General features: G+C 39.7%; 2 protein-coding genes across 4 annotated transcripts; one reads left to right on the top strand and one right to left on the bottom strand.

Annotated features, from left to right (window-relative positions):
• Nucleotides 1-96: 96 nt before the first annotated feature.
• depdc4 (DEP domain containing 4) lies at nucleotides 97-7854 on the bottom strand. 3 transcript variants are annotated; one of them, XM_042743238.1, is made up of 9 exons: nucleotides 7722-7854; nucleotides 5893-6292; nucleotides 5672-5823; nucleotides 3600-3792; nucleotides 3289-3515; nucleotides 3045-3187; nucleotides 2202-2327; nucleotides 2038-2116; nucleotides 97-1158 (listed from the first exon to the last, which is right to left on the bottom strand). In XM_042743238.1, exons 1-9 carry the CDS (start codon nucleotides 7750-7752, stop codon nucleotides 959-961), a joined length of 1551 nt encoding a protein of 516 aa, XP_042599172.1. In that variant the 5' UTR covers nucleotides 7753-7854; the 3' UTR covers nucleotides 97-958. The 3 variants fall into 3 exon arrangements, with proteins under 3 accessions (XP_042599172.1, XP_042599164.1, XP_042599181.1); XM_042743230.1 differs by lacking the exon at nucleotides 7722-7854 and adding an exon at nucleotides 7066-7402 and having other exon boundaries at nucleotides 100-1158; XM_042743247.1 differs by lacking the exon at nucleotides 7722-7854 and adding an exon at nucleotides 6940-7035 and having other exon boundaries at nucleotides 100-1158.
• Nucleotides 7803-14689, top strand: LOC109067907 (ubiquitin carboxyl-terminal hydrolase 44). Its single transcript, XM_042743221.1, has 7 exons — nucleotides 7803-7934; nucleotides 9838-10099; nucleotides 10230-11498; nucleotides 12418-12613; nucleotides 13118-13226; nucleotides 13309-13514; nucleotides 13701-14689. Exons 2-7 carry the CDS (start codon nucleotides 9923-9925, stop codon nucleotides 13829-13831), a joined length of 2088 nt encoding a protein of 695 aa, XP_042599155.1. The 5' UTR covers nucleotides 7803-7934; nucleotides 9838-9922; the 3' UTR covers nucleotides 13832-14689.
• The last annotated feature ends 490 nt before the right edge of the window (nucleotides 14690-15179 follow it).

Raw genomic sequence — 15179 nt, 5'->3', positions numbered from 1 at the left:
AGAAAAACAAGAGTCAGAATGTGAGTTTTGAATGCATTTTAATGAGTTTAAAATATCAGAAAATTAAAGTGCATCTAAAAAAAAAAATCAATCTAATGCAATTACAATGATTAGTCAATGTACCAATATGCAATTTACTTTCTGCTCAATTTTTAATGAATAAATACCATTAATATGCAACACTACAATTAATCCAGTGCATCCATGCATTTGTGGAGTTAAAATAATTGCAGCAATTAAACTTCCCTTTGTCTTTCTGAATAATAATGCCTTATACATACATAGTAACACCATGCTATGCTACATCTTTCAATACAAATCCACTTGAAAATCAAAAGTACAGTAAAATCACAGAGCACAGTAATATATGAGGTCAATATTCATTAAAATAATTTGTGCTCAGTCATTGCCAAAAAAATAAAAAAAAATTATAATAAGTGATCTTTCACCTGAAAACGGCATCATTTGAAAACTCTACCTTTAAGGCAAAGTTATCCATTTCTCAATTTCAAGTGCAGCTAAAACTATTTCTAATAGCTTTTAAAAACCTGAGCAAATCACACAATTCAAGTAATTCTACACCGAGATGTTCAAGATGATGCTGCCTTTTCAACGCTCATGAAAACAGCATATTGACTCACCTGAAGAAATCTATGTAGTGTACAGTAGTGATTAGCAGTTTCTTGATTATATTAATACTTCTAATAACAGTTCTGCTTGTATAAATCAAAGTCTAATTGCAAATGAAGTCATCTATCTACAAACTCAGTCCTATGACTTTAGGAACAATTTTCTAATCTGTGGATTTCTATAAAAATGCGGGAACATTCTCACAGTCCTATAACTGATGAAGCCACTCAGATGAGTGTCGAAATCCTTTCAACTAACAAACAACTCCCAGATTAATAAAACACTAACTTTCATGACTTTCGTGTTTTTATCCAGTGTTCGTGGCTTTCTAGAATGAAGAAAAGAAGTGCTGGAGGAAAATCCCTGGGTGATGTTTCCGGAACTGTTTGGCCAGTCGTCTCTTCTGTTTGACGGACAGTCCGTCACTGTGAGCGATATGATGCATTAACTGCTTTAAACTATCAAGAGTGGCCTTATCTTTGTTGTCCTCATACTGCTGAAGCGACACCTGCTGGCAGAATGTGAACACTGCAAAGGCAAAAAAGGAGATGTTAAAGGTATACTCCACCCCAAAATGAATTTTTTTCATGAATCACTTACCCCCATGTCCTTCAAAACCTGTAAAGGTTCCGTTCATCTTCAGAACACAATTTAAGATATTTTGGATAATAACCGGGAGGCCTGTGATTATCCCATAGACTGCCAAATAAATAACAGTGTCAAGGTCCAGGAAAGGTATGAAAGTCGTCGTCAGAATACTCCATCTGCCATCAGACGTGCAATCTGGGTTATATGAAGCAAAACAAACAACTTTTATAAGCAAAGAAAGCAAAAATAACGACTTTATTCAACTATTCCTTTTTCAACAGTCTCTTCTGTATCTATCCATTTCACCGTATGCTGTGTATGCTCTTTTGTGTCTCAAGCCTCATGCGCTGTTTCTCTTTCATTTGAAATCAAAGCTAAATACATGTAGAAACAGCATCCTTGTGGCGCAGATGATACAGAGGAGCATACGCCGCATACGGTGATATGGAGAGACACAGAGGAGACTGTTGACTAAGGAATTATTGAAGTAGTTATTTTTGCGTTCTTCGCTTACAAAAAGTGTTCCCGTCGCTTCATATAACCCAGATTGCAGGTCTGATGGCAGATGAAGTATTCTGACGACGACTTTCATACCTTTTATGGACCTTGACACTGTTATTTATTTGGCCGTCTATGGGACAGTCACAAGAGGTTCAGTTTCATCCAAAATATCTTAAATTATGTTCCGAAGACAAACTGAGCTTTTACGGGTTTGGAACGACATGGAGGTATCAAAAATTTTCATTTTGGTGTGGGGTATCCCTTTAAATCAAATCAATGCAGAAATCAGTTTTATAGGGAGATTGGAAGTGAACTTACATGCTACATTATCTAGATCCCTCCCTTGCTGCAAGGTTTGTAGTGTCTTCCTCACAGCTTCAATTAATGACGGCGGTGTCTGGATATATGAAAGAAAAATGAATAATATTCCATGAGTTGCATATAACTTTAAGAGACCATGTAGAAGTAAAAAAGGGACATACCTTAAAGAGTTGTGTGTGATTATCCATGAGGAACAGCAGCAGTTGCTCACATTGGACACGAGTCATTTCTTTACTCTGGATCACAGCCTTCACAAACGTCTTGCTAACCAAAGCCCGGTTCTCAATCTGTTTCAACACAAATGTGCATTTATATTATTCATTTAAAATTTTTTCCTAAAATCAATCATGTTAAAAAAAAAAAAACTGGCCAAGACATGATTTACATTTACAGCTATTAGAAACTTTTACACTAGTTCAAAAGTTTGAGGTCAGTACAACATATTTCATTCTTAACTACACTTTTATTCAGCAAGGATGAATCAAACTGATCAAAGGTGACAGAAAAATCTTACATTGTTACAAGGAAAATTCTAATTCAAATAAATGCAACTGTATATTCCTTAAAGAATCCAGAAAATATACTAAACACAGTGGTTAAATACAGTGGTTTCCACTCAACTAAGCAGTCCAACTGTTTTCAGCACTGATAATGATATGAAAGATGTTTCTTGAGTAGCTAATCAGCTTATTATATTAATTTCTGAAGGATTATGTGACAATTTAAAATACAGAACTACACAACCTTGGTAAGTCTGAGAGATATTAAAGGATCAATTCTGATAGTTCATTAACTATTTTTGTGTAAATACATAAATTTATAAAAGATTCCTAAATTGATTAAAGGAGAACTTAATCAGAGAACTACATTTATCTTTAACTATTTCTATGCTCATACAAAAAAAAATTACAGTAATTTTTTATTTTATTTAAAAAGGGAATAATATCCACTGTTTCACCAAAAACAAAAAATGAATTGTTTATACGTATAGAACTCTTGTTTACCTGCTTGTGCAGCCTGAAAGCTTCATTATCCGCAGCGGCTGCCATAAAACCCAACAGTCTGCGTAACTCGTCTCTGCTTGTGGACTCCAGCAGCTGCAGACAGAGCTGAGCTGCTCTCAGGGCATCCTCACCTCTCCCACAATCTAATGAAGGATGCACATCATTATAAAGAACAAACAGCCACCAACACAAATGATTTCAAGCACCTTTAGTATCCCATAAGCCCACTGGATTTTACATTTACCCAAAAGATTTAGGATCCCAGTCTGGATGTCTGTGTAGCGGCCTAACAGTAGTGGAGGTCTCTCGGGGCTGTTATAATATTTGGCGATGGTGTCGAACAGCAGTCTCTTATGCTTCTCCTCCCCGGATGCTGCATTCTGCTGGACGAGCTGCTCACTGGCAACAACGATTAACTGATCTGGGAACAGATCAAGACAGTCCACTGCTGCCATCAGCCAAGAGTCCAACCTTCAAAGAGAGAAATGACACAGAGGTGAACCCACACAGGAACCACGGATCTGAATGTGGTGGTATCGAGTGCTGTGCACTGACTCAGGCAGGCTGAGACTTTCTGACACTTCACGATCCAGGCAGGTGTTGGAGATGACCAGGTCGCTATGGTTGCGTAGAGACGAGCGCAGGGGCTCCAGTTTGGCAGGTGAGGTCAGAATACAGTCTAGCATAGAGATCTCAACCACCTGTAGCAACTGAAGTAACGCCTGCTGCCTCCAAACGTCCCGTACCACTGAGACAAACACAAGAAGAGAAGAGAGCTAGTAAAGGCTGTTCACAAATGGCATGTTCTTGCATCCTTCTGCACTGTTGTCTAATGGCTTGTCAATGGCTAAAACTCATCTTGTAAATGGAACAAAAATAAAAAAAAAAAAAAAAAATCAATCTTCTTAAATGTTATATTTGACTGTTTTTATCTTTAAATAATTTATTTTAATCGAAAATAATTATATGCATTTCTTTACACAAACCTGCAGTTCTTTTATGAACGATAAACACAATACAATGATAAAAGCAGACAGACCCCATTAAACCTCAAACAGGGTTCCCACTCTTTCTCAGTGATCATTTTCCAGGACATTTTTAATTTTAATTACAGCAGGGATAAAAGACAAGGATCACGCCCTAAAGTAAAATATTCCTATACATAAGTCTTTAACAACATACAGTTTAATGGTCATGACTTAACTAAAAAATCAGCTCTTTAATATGAGCTCTTAAATATACATTACAACAATTTTCAGAACCAATTTCAGTAACATAGCAAAAAAAAAAAAAAGATATAGTATTTTAATATAAGTATTTAACTCTATTAGAACACAATAGACAACATCAAAAAGGAAACCATATTAAACCCCTTTAGAACCCATTACACTACATCAGACCTTCAAGAAACCACTCCAGACTCTATTTAAACCTATTCCAAACAATTTAGATCTCATCAGAGACCAAATCAGACTCCGTTAGACCACAATAGACTACCTCAGAAAGCCTGAAAATCCATTACAAACTCATCAGACTCTGTATGAACCTCTTTAGACCCATTTAGATGTCATCAGAGACCACATCAGACATTAAACCACAATAGACTACATCAGAACCCTAAAAACAGCTATTGTGTTGCCCTGTGATGTAACATAATAAGGCCACATCTTTTAATAAACCAAACTCTAAACTTATTTACATATAATATAATGGGGAAAGTGTATTTTGTATGTTCAAAATTATTTAAATATAAATGGAATGAAAGGCAGAACTTATGTTCATTAAAGGGATACTCCACCCCAAAATGAAAATTTTTTCATTAATCACTTACCCCCATGTCTTTCCAAACCCGTAAAAGCTCAGTTCATCTTCGGAACACAATTTAAGATATTTTGGATGAAAACCGGGAGGCCTGTGACTGTCCCATAGACTGCCAAGTAAATAACAGTGTCAAGGTCCATAAAAGGTATGAAAGTCATACAGAATACTCCATCTGCCATCAGACGTGCAATCTGGGTTATATGAAGCGACGGGAACACTTTTTATAAGCGAAGAAAACAAAAATAACGACTTTATTCAATAATTCCTTTGTTAACAGTCTCCTCTGTGTCTCTCCATATCACCGTATGCTGTGTATACTCTTCTGTATCATCCGTGCCACAAGGATGCGCTGTTTTATTTCAAATCAAAGCTAAATACACGTAGAAACAGCGCATCCTTATGGCGCAGATGATACAGAAGAGCATACACAGCATACGGTGATATGGAGAGACACAGAGCAGACTGTTGACAAAGGAATTATTGAATAAAGTAGATATTTTTGTTTTCTTCGCTTATAAAAAGTGTTCCCGTCGCTTCATATAACCCAGATTGCACGTCTGATGGCAGATGGAGTATTCTGATGACAACTCTAATACCTTTTATGGACCTTGACACTGTTATTTACTTGGCAGTCTATGGGACAGTCACAGGCCTCTCGGTTTTCATCCAAAATATCTTAAATTGTGTTCCGAAGACGAACAAAGCTTTTACAGGTTTGGAACGACATGAGGGTAAGTGATTAATGACAAAATTTTTATTTTGGGATGGAGTAACCCTTTAAAAATCTAAATTATGTGGAGTTTTACCTTTTTTTGAGAGGAAGCTGTTGGAAATTGCAGCACGATTTAGATCAGAGGGCACAGATGGGTGCAGGTTTATATTCTTCAGTAGTCTCTCTACTCTTCTATCTGATGATCCATGAACCAAGGGGTTGGAGATGGTCTGCATTTCTCCAAACCTACAAAGATACAACCTTAAGTTCTGCAAAGTAAACTTTCGGATGTGCCGATGATACAAATGTAATTACCTCGAAGTGGTCTTCCTCTTTCCAGTTTGTTTGTCTGGAGTCTGGTTCTCACTGTATGTCTTTTTGGTCGATCCGTCCAGGAAGCGGTAGAGGCTGCAGCTGGAGTCCTCAAAGGTCAATTCTTTGTCTCGTCTGAAGAGCTTCATACCGATGGCTTCGAACACTCTAGACTCCATTAAGGCCTGGCAGAGCCTGGCAGCTTTGAGACGGGACACTTCGCTGGAGCAGAAGTAGATGTTCTGCATGAGGTGGCTCAGAACTACATCCACCGCTTCAGAGCCGGTGAAGCAGTCTTGATAGACGCGTAGGTGCTGTCTGTGGGGTCGGAGCTCCACCTGCGTCCGCAGAGCCTCGATGATGTTCTGCCACAACTGAGTGGCCCTGAAGGGCCCAGAGAAACCTGACATGCATCAGGACAAAACGAGAGAGTCTTCAAACACTAACAAAAAAGCACCAATACACCATTGTACCACCATCTGATATATTGCTGTAACCTTTTAAATACAATCATACTACAAACCTACTGCATTATATTTGATACATTCCTCTCTCAGGCTTCTAAATATATTGTAATTGAATATTACAATACGTTAGTCTTTACAGGGTTAATAAGGACTCAGAAATATCCCGTTTAAACAAAAATATTAAAAAACAGACTCAGTGAACTATAAATAAACCAATATATTGTATACACTAAACTCTGTTTTTACTTTATCATTTTTAATGTAAAACTTATCCAATATTCTGCTAGATTTATGCTTATTCGAGTCTCCAAAAACACAGAAAACCATAAAAACCGAGCTGGCAAATAGACAGTGTTATGAATTGTTTGTATTTTGCTAAATATTTGCATTACCAATAAATATATAACTCGATATGTCACCACATGAACTATATTTGACCAGCAAGCACAAAAGGGACTCGGTTCATTTACATTCAGATAAATTAGGTATATTAAAACTATGTTGAAGGACCACACTCATAAATAAAACATAATAAACAACGAAAAGCGCAGTAAAACACACTACGTTAGCTCAACTGAATAACCTGATAAGGATCTTGATTCGTTTGGCGTACTTTAGCTCGTTATCAAAATAGCGGAAACATGCAGTTAACTAACAAAATTCACTGTCTATGTAAACATACGGACTTCATATAACCATCTGTTTGTACCTGAAAGTTGTTTATTCTCTCTAAAACAGGTTTGACTGTTCAGTCTTCTGAACCGCGGAGTCAAATCCACCGCCATCGCGGCATCGGAAATGGCGTCACACGCCCATCCTGTGACGCACATCGGTGCGACTGTGCTCTGATCTGAGATCAGCCGCGGTTCATTGAGACTGAACTCGTGTTCTGTGCGTTGTTTGAATTCATCTGATCCTAGAACCCTGTTCTTCCACTACGCCTCCCGTGTACAACGCAGTTATAATTTATGAGGAAAGTGGAAAAATAAGATGATAACGCCCACCAAGCCTAAGAATACAATACAATAGTATTTAGTTGAATAATTATTTATCAAATTTAAATGTAAACGAATGAATAATTCCCATGCTACAGTTATCAAAATAACTAGCAGTATTATTTACATTGCGCAATGCATTCATCATCTACTTTTTTTTAACATATGCGAAATAGAAGGATTTTTTATTTTTTTTTTACAATACAATATTTTACAAAAAAAAAAAATGTAGAGAGATGATTTTTCCCCCATATTACGTGGATTCTTTTTTTTTTAGTTTGTTTGTTTTTACTGCACTTTCGTTTCCACACGAGTGAGATTTGAGATGATGGTGGAAGTGTTTCGGTGACTCCGACTAAACATCACTCACCACTGACACTGTTTAAACTGGTTCGCAGCATTCACGTGTTTCCGAACTCTCTTATCATATCTTAAGCTTTATTTTAAGATACTGTGTGAAAGTGACTCGCGTGTCCCCGCTCTCGGGCGTGACGTCACGGAGGGACACTCCACGCGACAAGTGTAGACAAGATGGCGCGTGCTAATGTGCCACAGAAGTGACCAGCGCTTGACGAAAAATCAGGTGAGGGACATATCACGGATCTCAAACAGCTCCGATCCGATCGCGATCACGCCAGCGGCGGAAATCAATCTCGATCAGCGTATTTCAACCGCCCAGCACCTCAGCCTCAGTTCACTGCTGTGTGATTTTAGCATTAGCGCACTAGCATCTAACTTTCCTCTATAACAGGCTGATTAGAGACACTAAACTAGCTGAGCCGCTCTGAGCTCAGCCGCTGACCCGGTCGGCTTTCAAACTAGGTGACGAAGGAGGTAGTTCATTCACCATTCGCGCGCCTAAACACCTTCAAAGTCAAACCGATAGTTTTTAACTAACGCTAGTGGAACGAGATCAATATGCTTGTCCATCCTCGGTTAAATACAGTCCCAGACTCGAATTCGAATAAAACCATGAGCGATAAAGACAAGCCATGGCTGTGCATTAACAGCTTCTACAAAGCCATTTACAATAGCGGTGTGCTATTCGCGTATTTAACCTCCTAAACAAGGCTGATGTCAACAAAGGTGTATTTCTAGAATGACTGCTAGTTTGTTTCTGTTAAACACGTGGGGCCCAGAGAGAGCGGGTTGCTATCATGGTAGTGACACAGATAACCAGGCGTCTATGGAGCCCAATAAGGGACATACATTTGCTTAAGCCAGGTTGGTTACATGCTAATCTAATTAGTTGCTGTTTACAGGTTTGAAATCGATGCCTTGGTTTAGATTTAATTTACAGGTAACGTTATTCTTTAAAGCAGCATGATACTGTCGTGTTTTGTAGACACAGCACCATGGTAAATGTCTAAAAACCCTGGCATGTCATGTAAATACTGTGGTACATATGTTAGGAGTGACGAAAAAAATACCATGTTATTTGAATGTGATAATTCGCTGTGGGAGTGTGGTAATTTCATTTGGTTATGCACCATGGTAGTGTCATGGTATTACTTTTGATACTACATTTGTGTGTGTGTAGTGCATGCATGCATATATATATATATATATATATATATATATATATATATATATATATATATATATATAATATATATATATATCATATATATATAGGACATACCATTAAACTCTTTGAATTGCTTTGAAGTACCTGGATACAGTAGTCACTCAGTATCATGGTGTACTTCACCTTACCATGGTATTACTGTGTTGGAGAAGTACAGAGATAATTTTTTTATTATGTGATCACTCTTATTGTGTCTGTGTGTGAGTGTGAGCTTGGCGGGAATAGATTCTTCCTCCTGTAGTATTGGCTCAACCGTGTTCTTGCGCAATAGTTTTATGATGGCTCTATTAAACTGCTGTTGTAATATATCTTCAGGTACATTGTGTGTATCTCATTGTTCATTTGATAGGGGATTGCTGTTTCACAAAACACTGAATACACTGTAAACAATGACACACACACACACTACCGTTTAAAAGTTTGTGGCAAGACTTTTTAATGTTTTTGAAATAAGACAAGTCTCTCATGCTCACCAATGCTACATTTATTTGATAAAAACAGTATAAAAATATTGTAAAATATAATATCACAATTTAAAAGAACTGTTTTCTATTTGAATGTATTATTAAATTTAATTTATTCCTGTGATGCAAAGCTGAATTTTCATCATCATTACTTACTGTCACATGATCCTTCAGAAATTATACTAATGCGCCGATTTGCATGTGGAAACCACAGTACATTGTTTGTGTTCTTTGATGAATAAAAAGTTCAAACAAACAGCAGTTATTAGAATTTTTAACCAATGTAAAAGTCTTTACCATACCTTTAAAAAAAAGTCTTAATCAAAATTATACTTTTGAACAGTTGTGTACTTGTTATACATTTTTATGACTAGATGTAATGTCACAAATGAAGCATACGTCTGCAAAAAAGCACTTTTTTTGTTCTTCTGCAGATTAACCATCATGCCTTGGGAGGAGCTGGTTTCACTGCTGGCTGCCGTCACCATGGTGATGTGAAGAGGGCGGTGACTGACTGTGATGGACAGGTGTAAGCACGTGGGTCGCTTAAGGCTCGCGCAGGACCACTCGATCCTGAACCCGCAGAAATGGCACTGTGTGGACTGCAACACCACCGAGTCGGTGTGGGCATGTCTCAGCTGTTCGCATGTAGCGTGTGGACGCTACATCGAAGAACATGCGCTTCAGCACTTTAAGGTATGTTTAAATGAGGAGTTAGTTGATATAAACATGTGAATATCCATAAAAATGATCTACCCTATTGTGTCTAATTTTATAAGACTGTTTCTCCGATGTTGTATTCACGCTGAAGTTTATTGTTTCGTAGGAGCAGCACCACCCATTGGCCCTGGAGGTGAATGAATTGTATGTATACTGCTACTTATGCGATGACTACGTGCTGAATGATAATGCGACGGGTGACTTGAAGCTGCTGCGTAGCACGCTAAGTGCCATTAAGAGCCAATGCTATGAAGTCACTACGCGCAGTGGCCGCACTTTGCGCTCGTCCTCCGCCGCAGGAGACCAGATGTCACCTAGCACGCAGGAGCTGCAGTTGCGCGACGAGGACCGCATGTTCACGGCACTGTGGCACCGCCGTCGTGCCCTGATTGGCCGTGTGTTCCACTTGTGGTTTGCACAAACAGAAAGGGGGAGGAAGCAGCTGGAAGAGGAGCGGCAACAGGAGGAAGAGGAGGAGAGGAAGCGGGAGGCACGGGAAAGAAGGCGGCAACTCAAACGGCAGCTCAAGGAGGAGCTGGAAAGCGCACCTCCGAGGAAGAGCCATCGCATTCGTCGGCAGAGCCTAATGGTAGCTTCTGCAGATACCACAGCAGTGTCAACCAAAAGCATCAAAGCTGTGAGGCGTAGGTCTGCTCCTGCTCGCGTCTCCGCCCCTACTCCACGAGCTCCTAGAGAGAGAACGCCTCAAAAGAGGCCCCGTCCACAACCCAAGGCCAAAAGGCCCCGGGCCCCACCTCCTAAAACAGGGGATTCGCCTATCAAACGGCGACCCACTGTAACTCCAGGAGTCACGGGTTTGCGCAACCTTGGCAATACTTGCTACATGAACTCAATATTGCAGGTTCTGAGTCACTTGCATGTATTCCGGGAGTGCTTTTTGAGGCTGGATCTGAACCAAGCACTGGAGCTGCTAGCCTCTGCGGTCAGTCGCAAGTTAGGACTCTCTACTCAGCGCGTGACCCAGCCCAAATGCTCCAATCAGGGGCCAGGGCTCAGCGGAGGGGCCTCCCGTTCACGCAACATGGAGCTCATACAGCCCAAGGAGCCCAGCTCCAAACACATCTCGCTTTGTCACGAGTTACACACACTGTTCCAGGTGATGTGGTCAGGCAAGTGGGCTCTGGTGTCTCCGTTTGCAATGCTGCACTCTGTGTGGCAGCTGATCCCGGCGTTCCGGGGTTATGCGCAGCAGGATGCGCAGGAATTTCTTTGCGAACTCTTAGATAAAGTACAGCATGAGCTGGAAGGGACCAGAACGCTGACACCTGCCACTGTTCCGGCCAATCAGAGACACCTTATCAAACAGGTGCTCAGCGTGGTCAACACAATCTTTCATGGCCAGCTCCTCAGTCAGGTAATGATTTTGTATGCACACACAATGACATTAGCTGATTAGCATGTAAACATTAGGTTATCAACAAACTCTATGAAAAGTACACAGACTTGGCCAATGGATTACAAGGGTGCAGTCTTGTTGTACATACTTAACAAATATCATTGCGTTGCTGTGGCGGTAACAAACCTTCATTCTCAAGGGGTTGATTACATTCAAATGTCAGCATAACCTTAAATCTGTGCTTCTGACTTGTCTGTAGTTCACCTGAAAGGCTCTGTCCCAAATGGTGTACCTGTGAATTCTAAAAAGACAGTAGGGCAGGGATGTCCACTTCTGCTCCTGAAGGGCCAAAGGTGTGCAGAGATTAGCTCCACCGTGCTCCAATACACCCGCCTGAAAGTTCAGGTTCGGGTGTTTTATTTGGGGTTGGAGCTAAAATCTTCAGGACATGGTCCTCCAGAAGAAGGATTGGACACCCTTACCATAGGGGTGTCCCATTTGACATTTCTAGGTTTCAGAAGGGTGCTCAGAAGTGTCTCCCTTTGAAGCTGCTATAGGCTCCACTTTTGTGGAGCTCATGTCAGTGCAGGCTCGGCAAAAGTGCACAGGAACAACAATTACTCAAAAGTCTACATGAAATAATGAAGGTCAGCAAAGGATTAGGGTGGCATTTGGGACAGGGCCAAAAAAAAATCGACAGCAGAACAATGTACACACTGGATGTTGCATTCTCAGTGTTGCCACAAGGGGTGCTGTATAGGGTACTACAGTGCCTTTGTGCCAACACTGAAAAAGCCATGTGCTTGCATTCTAACAAATTTCACATGCTTCTGCATATGCAAGGTTGATTTAATTTGCATTCACATACTTAGTAGAGTGTTTTTTCCTTAATCACTTTTCGCATATACAGTTTTTCTAAAAATCCTCTTTCTGTTAGGTGAGGTGTTTAGCATGTGACCATCGCTCAAACACAATAGAGCCCTTCTGGGATCTTTCTTTGGAATTCCCGGAACGTTACCACAGCAACAGCAAGGATGCTGCACAGGTTTCGTGTGGATTGACCGAGATGCTGGCCAAGTTTACAGAAACCGAGGCTCTGGAGGGAGCGATATATGCTTGCGACCACTGCAACAGTGAGTTGGAAACACACTAACATGCAATATTGTTAGAAAACCTCTAGGATAGTAAATAGCCTGGGATTTGAAGGGGATATCATGGCACTCAAAGGTGAAGCGTGTTATTTCTGCACAAGTAGTGACCAGTAAATGTTGGTTTTGTTGTTGTTTTTCCAAAGCACTGTTACTAACCAGTGCCCATCTGTTGATTGGCCAGACAAACAGATGACACCGAAACTCACATCATTGGCTGAGCCTAAAGTTGTTGTCAAGCTGCTCAAACAAAGACAGCAATATTTTTAAAAGCGTCACAGTGTTTACACTCTTCAGGGTATTAGCACTTTAATGGCTGATATATTGTTGTCTAAACATTAAACTGGCTTAAAAGAAAGCACTACAAAATCAGAAGAACACACCTTACTTTTAAGTTTCACCTCAAAGCTTCAAAGCTCCTCCCGAGGAGTTAATCCCACACTTTAAAAATGCTTTGATGCACTGAAGTTTTCATTTGGCTCCCTTTAGGCAAACGACGGCGATTCTGTTCAAAGCAGGTGGTCTTGACTGAAGCTCAAAAACAGCTGATGGTTCACAAACTGCCTCATGTTCTCAGGCTGCACCTCAAACGCTTCAGGTATCCACACGTTTACATGACCTTGAACTGCTTGAGCTTGCTGTAATCATCCAAATGTTAATGCATACGCGTGTATGTTTAGGTGGTCGGGGCGAAACCACAGGGAGAAGATTGGCGTCCATGTTCAGTTTGAGCAGGAGCTGAACATGGAACCCTACTGCTGCAAAGACTCCAGTAACTTACCCCACCCTCAACACTTCCTCTACCAACTCTCTGCTGTCGTCATGCATCATGGGAAGGGATTTGGCTCTGGCCACTACACTGCCTTTTGTTATAATACAGAAGGAGGTAAAACATTCTTCTTTTCTTCTGCCACTTCTGAATATCCTAGTCTGTCAATCGGTTTTGAATGCAGTAGATACATTATTAGAAGATAAAAAAGGTGTAAACAGTACTTTTGCAGGATTTGTTTAAGGATACCAGAAGAGGGCATGACATAACTATCCTAAACCACATTATCCTCTGTCTTTTCAGGGTTTTGGGTGCACTGTAACGACTCCAAACTGAGTGTGTGTGCCGTGGAGGAAGTGTGTAAGGCCCAGGCCTACATTCTCTTCTACACACAGAGAAACTCTCAGGACAAAAGCAAAGCCAGTGACCTCTGACCCCTTCTAAATACCCCGTCAACCACAAAGACTGTTTGTTTTGTACATTCTGTTAATATAGTTTTGAGACGGTTAGTGTTTCTCCTTTTTCTAGTGTACAGCAAATGTGGAGTGTATGTTTTTGTCACGCACACTTATGCCTTACAGTTTTACAACTGACAGATTTTGGTAGGAGGCATTCTTGCAGTGATTGTAGCAATCGTTTGTGCGAGTGTACGAAGAGAGTGAAGTTGGTCCAAGTCGGAAGCATTAATGACACTCTCGTCAGTGTCTGTATGTATCCCCAATTGTTTTCCACAAACCAAAGTTGAGTTGTGAATGTGTAACGAGCCTGAAATGTTTGTAGCTTCAGTTTGAAAGAAGGTGTAAGAAACGGATGTTTTTTTTCTCTTCATATCACAAGTGTTTTAATATCTTCAACCAGATTTTTAAAGTGCTCTGCCAAGTCAGATCAGGTTAAAGATGTTGAGACTTTTAAACAAGACTCGATTCAGGAATTTTTTTGTCACCTTCTCAGAATGTAGCTTTATACCTGGTATTTGGGTAGACAATTTTTTTTCCCATTTTACAGGAAAATGTAAAAGATTTCTTCACCAGCAAAAGCCAATGTATGCTGTATATTCTCCCCTGTCTGTGTGTGGCGTTAAAGACTGTTCTCTGTAGACTGTACACTTTATCGGATGTTTGTGTAATTTACACACTTGCTTGGATATCATATGTTTCCACATCTTGTTTGTTCAAATCCATTTTCCTCCTCCGCTTTCAAGCAGGTATAGATGTAAAACTATGCAAATTGTTACCTCAATTCATAAAGAAATTTACCTCAATAAAAGGAGAATATTTTTGCATTTTTCTAAACAACTCGTCAACTGTTTTCTTTATGGTTTTTGGTTTAGTGTAATTTGCATGTCTTGATATAATTTTTTGAACAACCGAAAACAAGGATTTATTCATAAAACATTAGCAGATTGAATTTCTCGTTTGTAAACCATTCCTACATAATTGTTGCATTCAATGTGTAAATCCTTCATAAAACTGTTGTGTAAAAACTGCTGCATTGTACTTAATTGTATAAAATGTTCGTAAAACCTAAAAACATTCTTGCGTAAATTCCAGCATATAATGAGAAAAACTGTATGGCTGCATTGTGCCAAATGTAAAATGTGAAAATAAGTACAATACATAAATTATTAATAAACCATTCTTACGTAGTTGTCTCGTTCAATGGACAAATAGTTCAGAAACCCAAAGCTAGTTTAAATGCTTTGAACTGAATCCATAAAATGAGTAAATAGTTCACAAAACCATTCCAATGTAATTACAGGAATGTGCAAAATTTTTACATTCT

This window comes from Cyprinus carpio, chromosome A4, assembly GCF_018340385.1.
Source record: "Cyprinus carpio isolate SPL01 chromosome A4, ASM1834038v1, whole genome shotgun sequence".
NCBI classification, from domain to species: domain Eukaryota; kingdom Metazoa; phylum Chordata; class Actinopteri; order Cypriniformes; family Cyprinidae; genus Cyprinus; species Cyprinus carpio.
This window is presented reverse-complemented; position numbering and strand designations above follow the sequence as displayed.

Bases quoted from the DNA above. Each gene is read 5' to 3' on its own strand.
- depdc4 (XM_042743230.1), bottom strand. From the start codon at position 7,186: ATGTGCGTCACAGGATGGGCGTGTGACGCCATTTCCGATGCCGCGATG. The intron at 5,824-5,892 runs GTAATTACATTT...GTATCTTTGTAG, and splicing joins AAGAGGAAGACCACTTCGAG to GTTTGGAGAAATGCAGACCA. The intron at 2,328-3,044 runs GTAAACAAGAGT...GTGTTGAAACAG, and splicing joins CTTTCAGGCTGCACAAGCAG to ATTGAGAACCGGGCTTTGGT.
- LOC109067907 (XM_042743221.1), top strand. From the start codon at position 9,923: ATGGACAGGTGTAAGCACGTGGGTCGCTTAAGGCTCGCGCAGGACCAC. The intron at 10,100-10,229 runs GTATGTTTAAAT...ATTGTTTCGTAG, and splicing joins ATGCGCTTCAGCACTTTAAG to GAGCAGCACCACCCATTGGC. The intron at 13,227-13,308 runs GTATCCACACGT...GTGTATGTTTAG, and splicing joins CTGCACCTCAAACGCTTCAG to GTGGTCGGGGCGAAACCACA.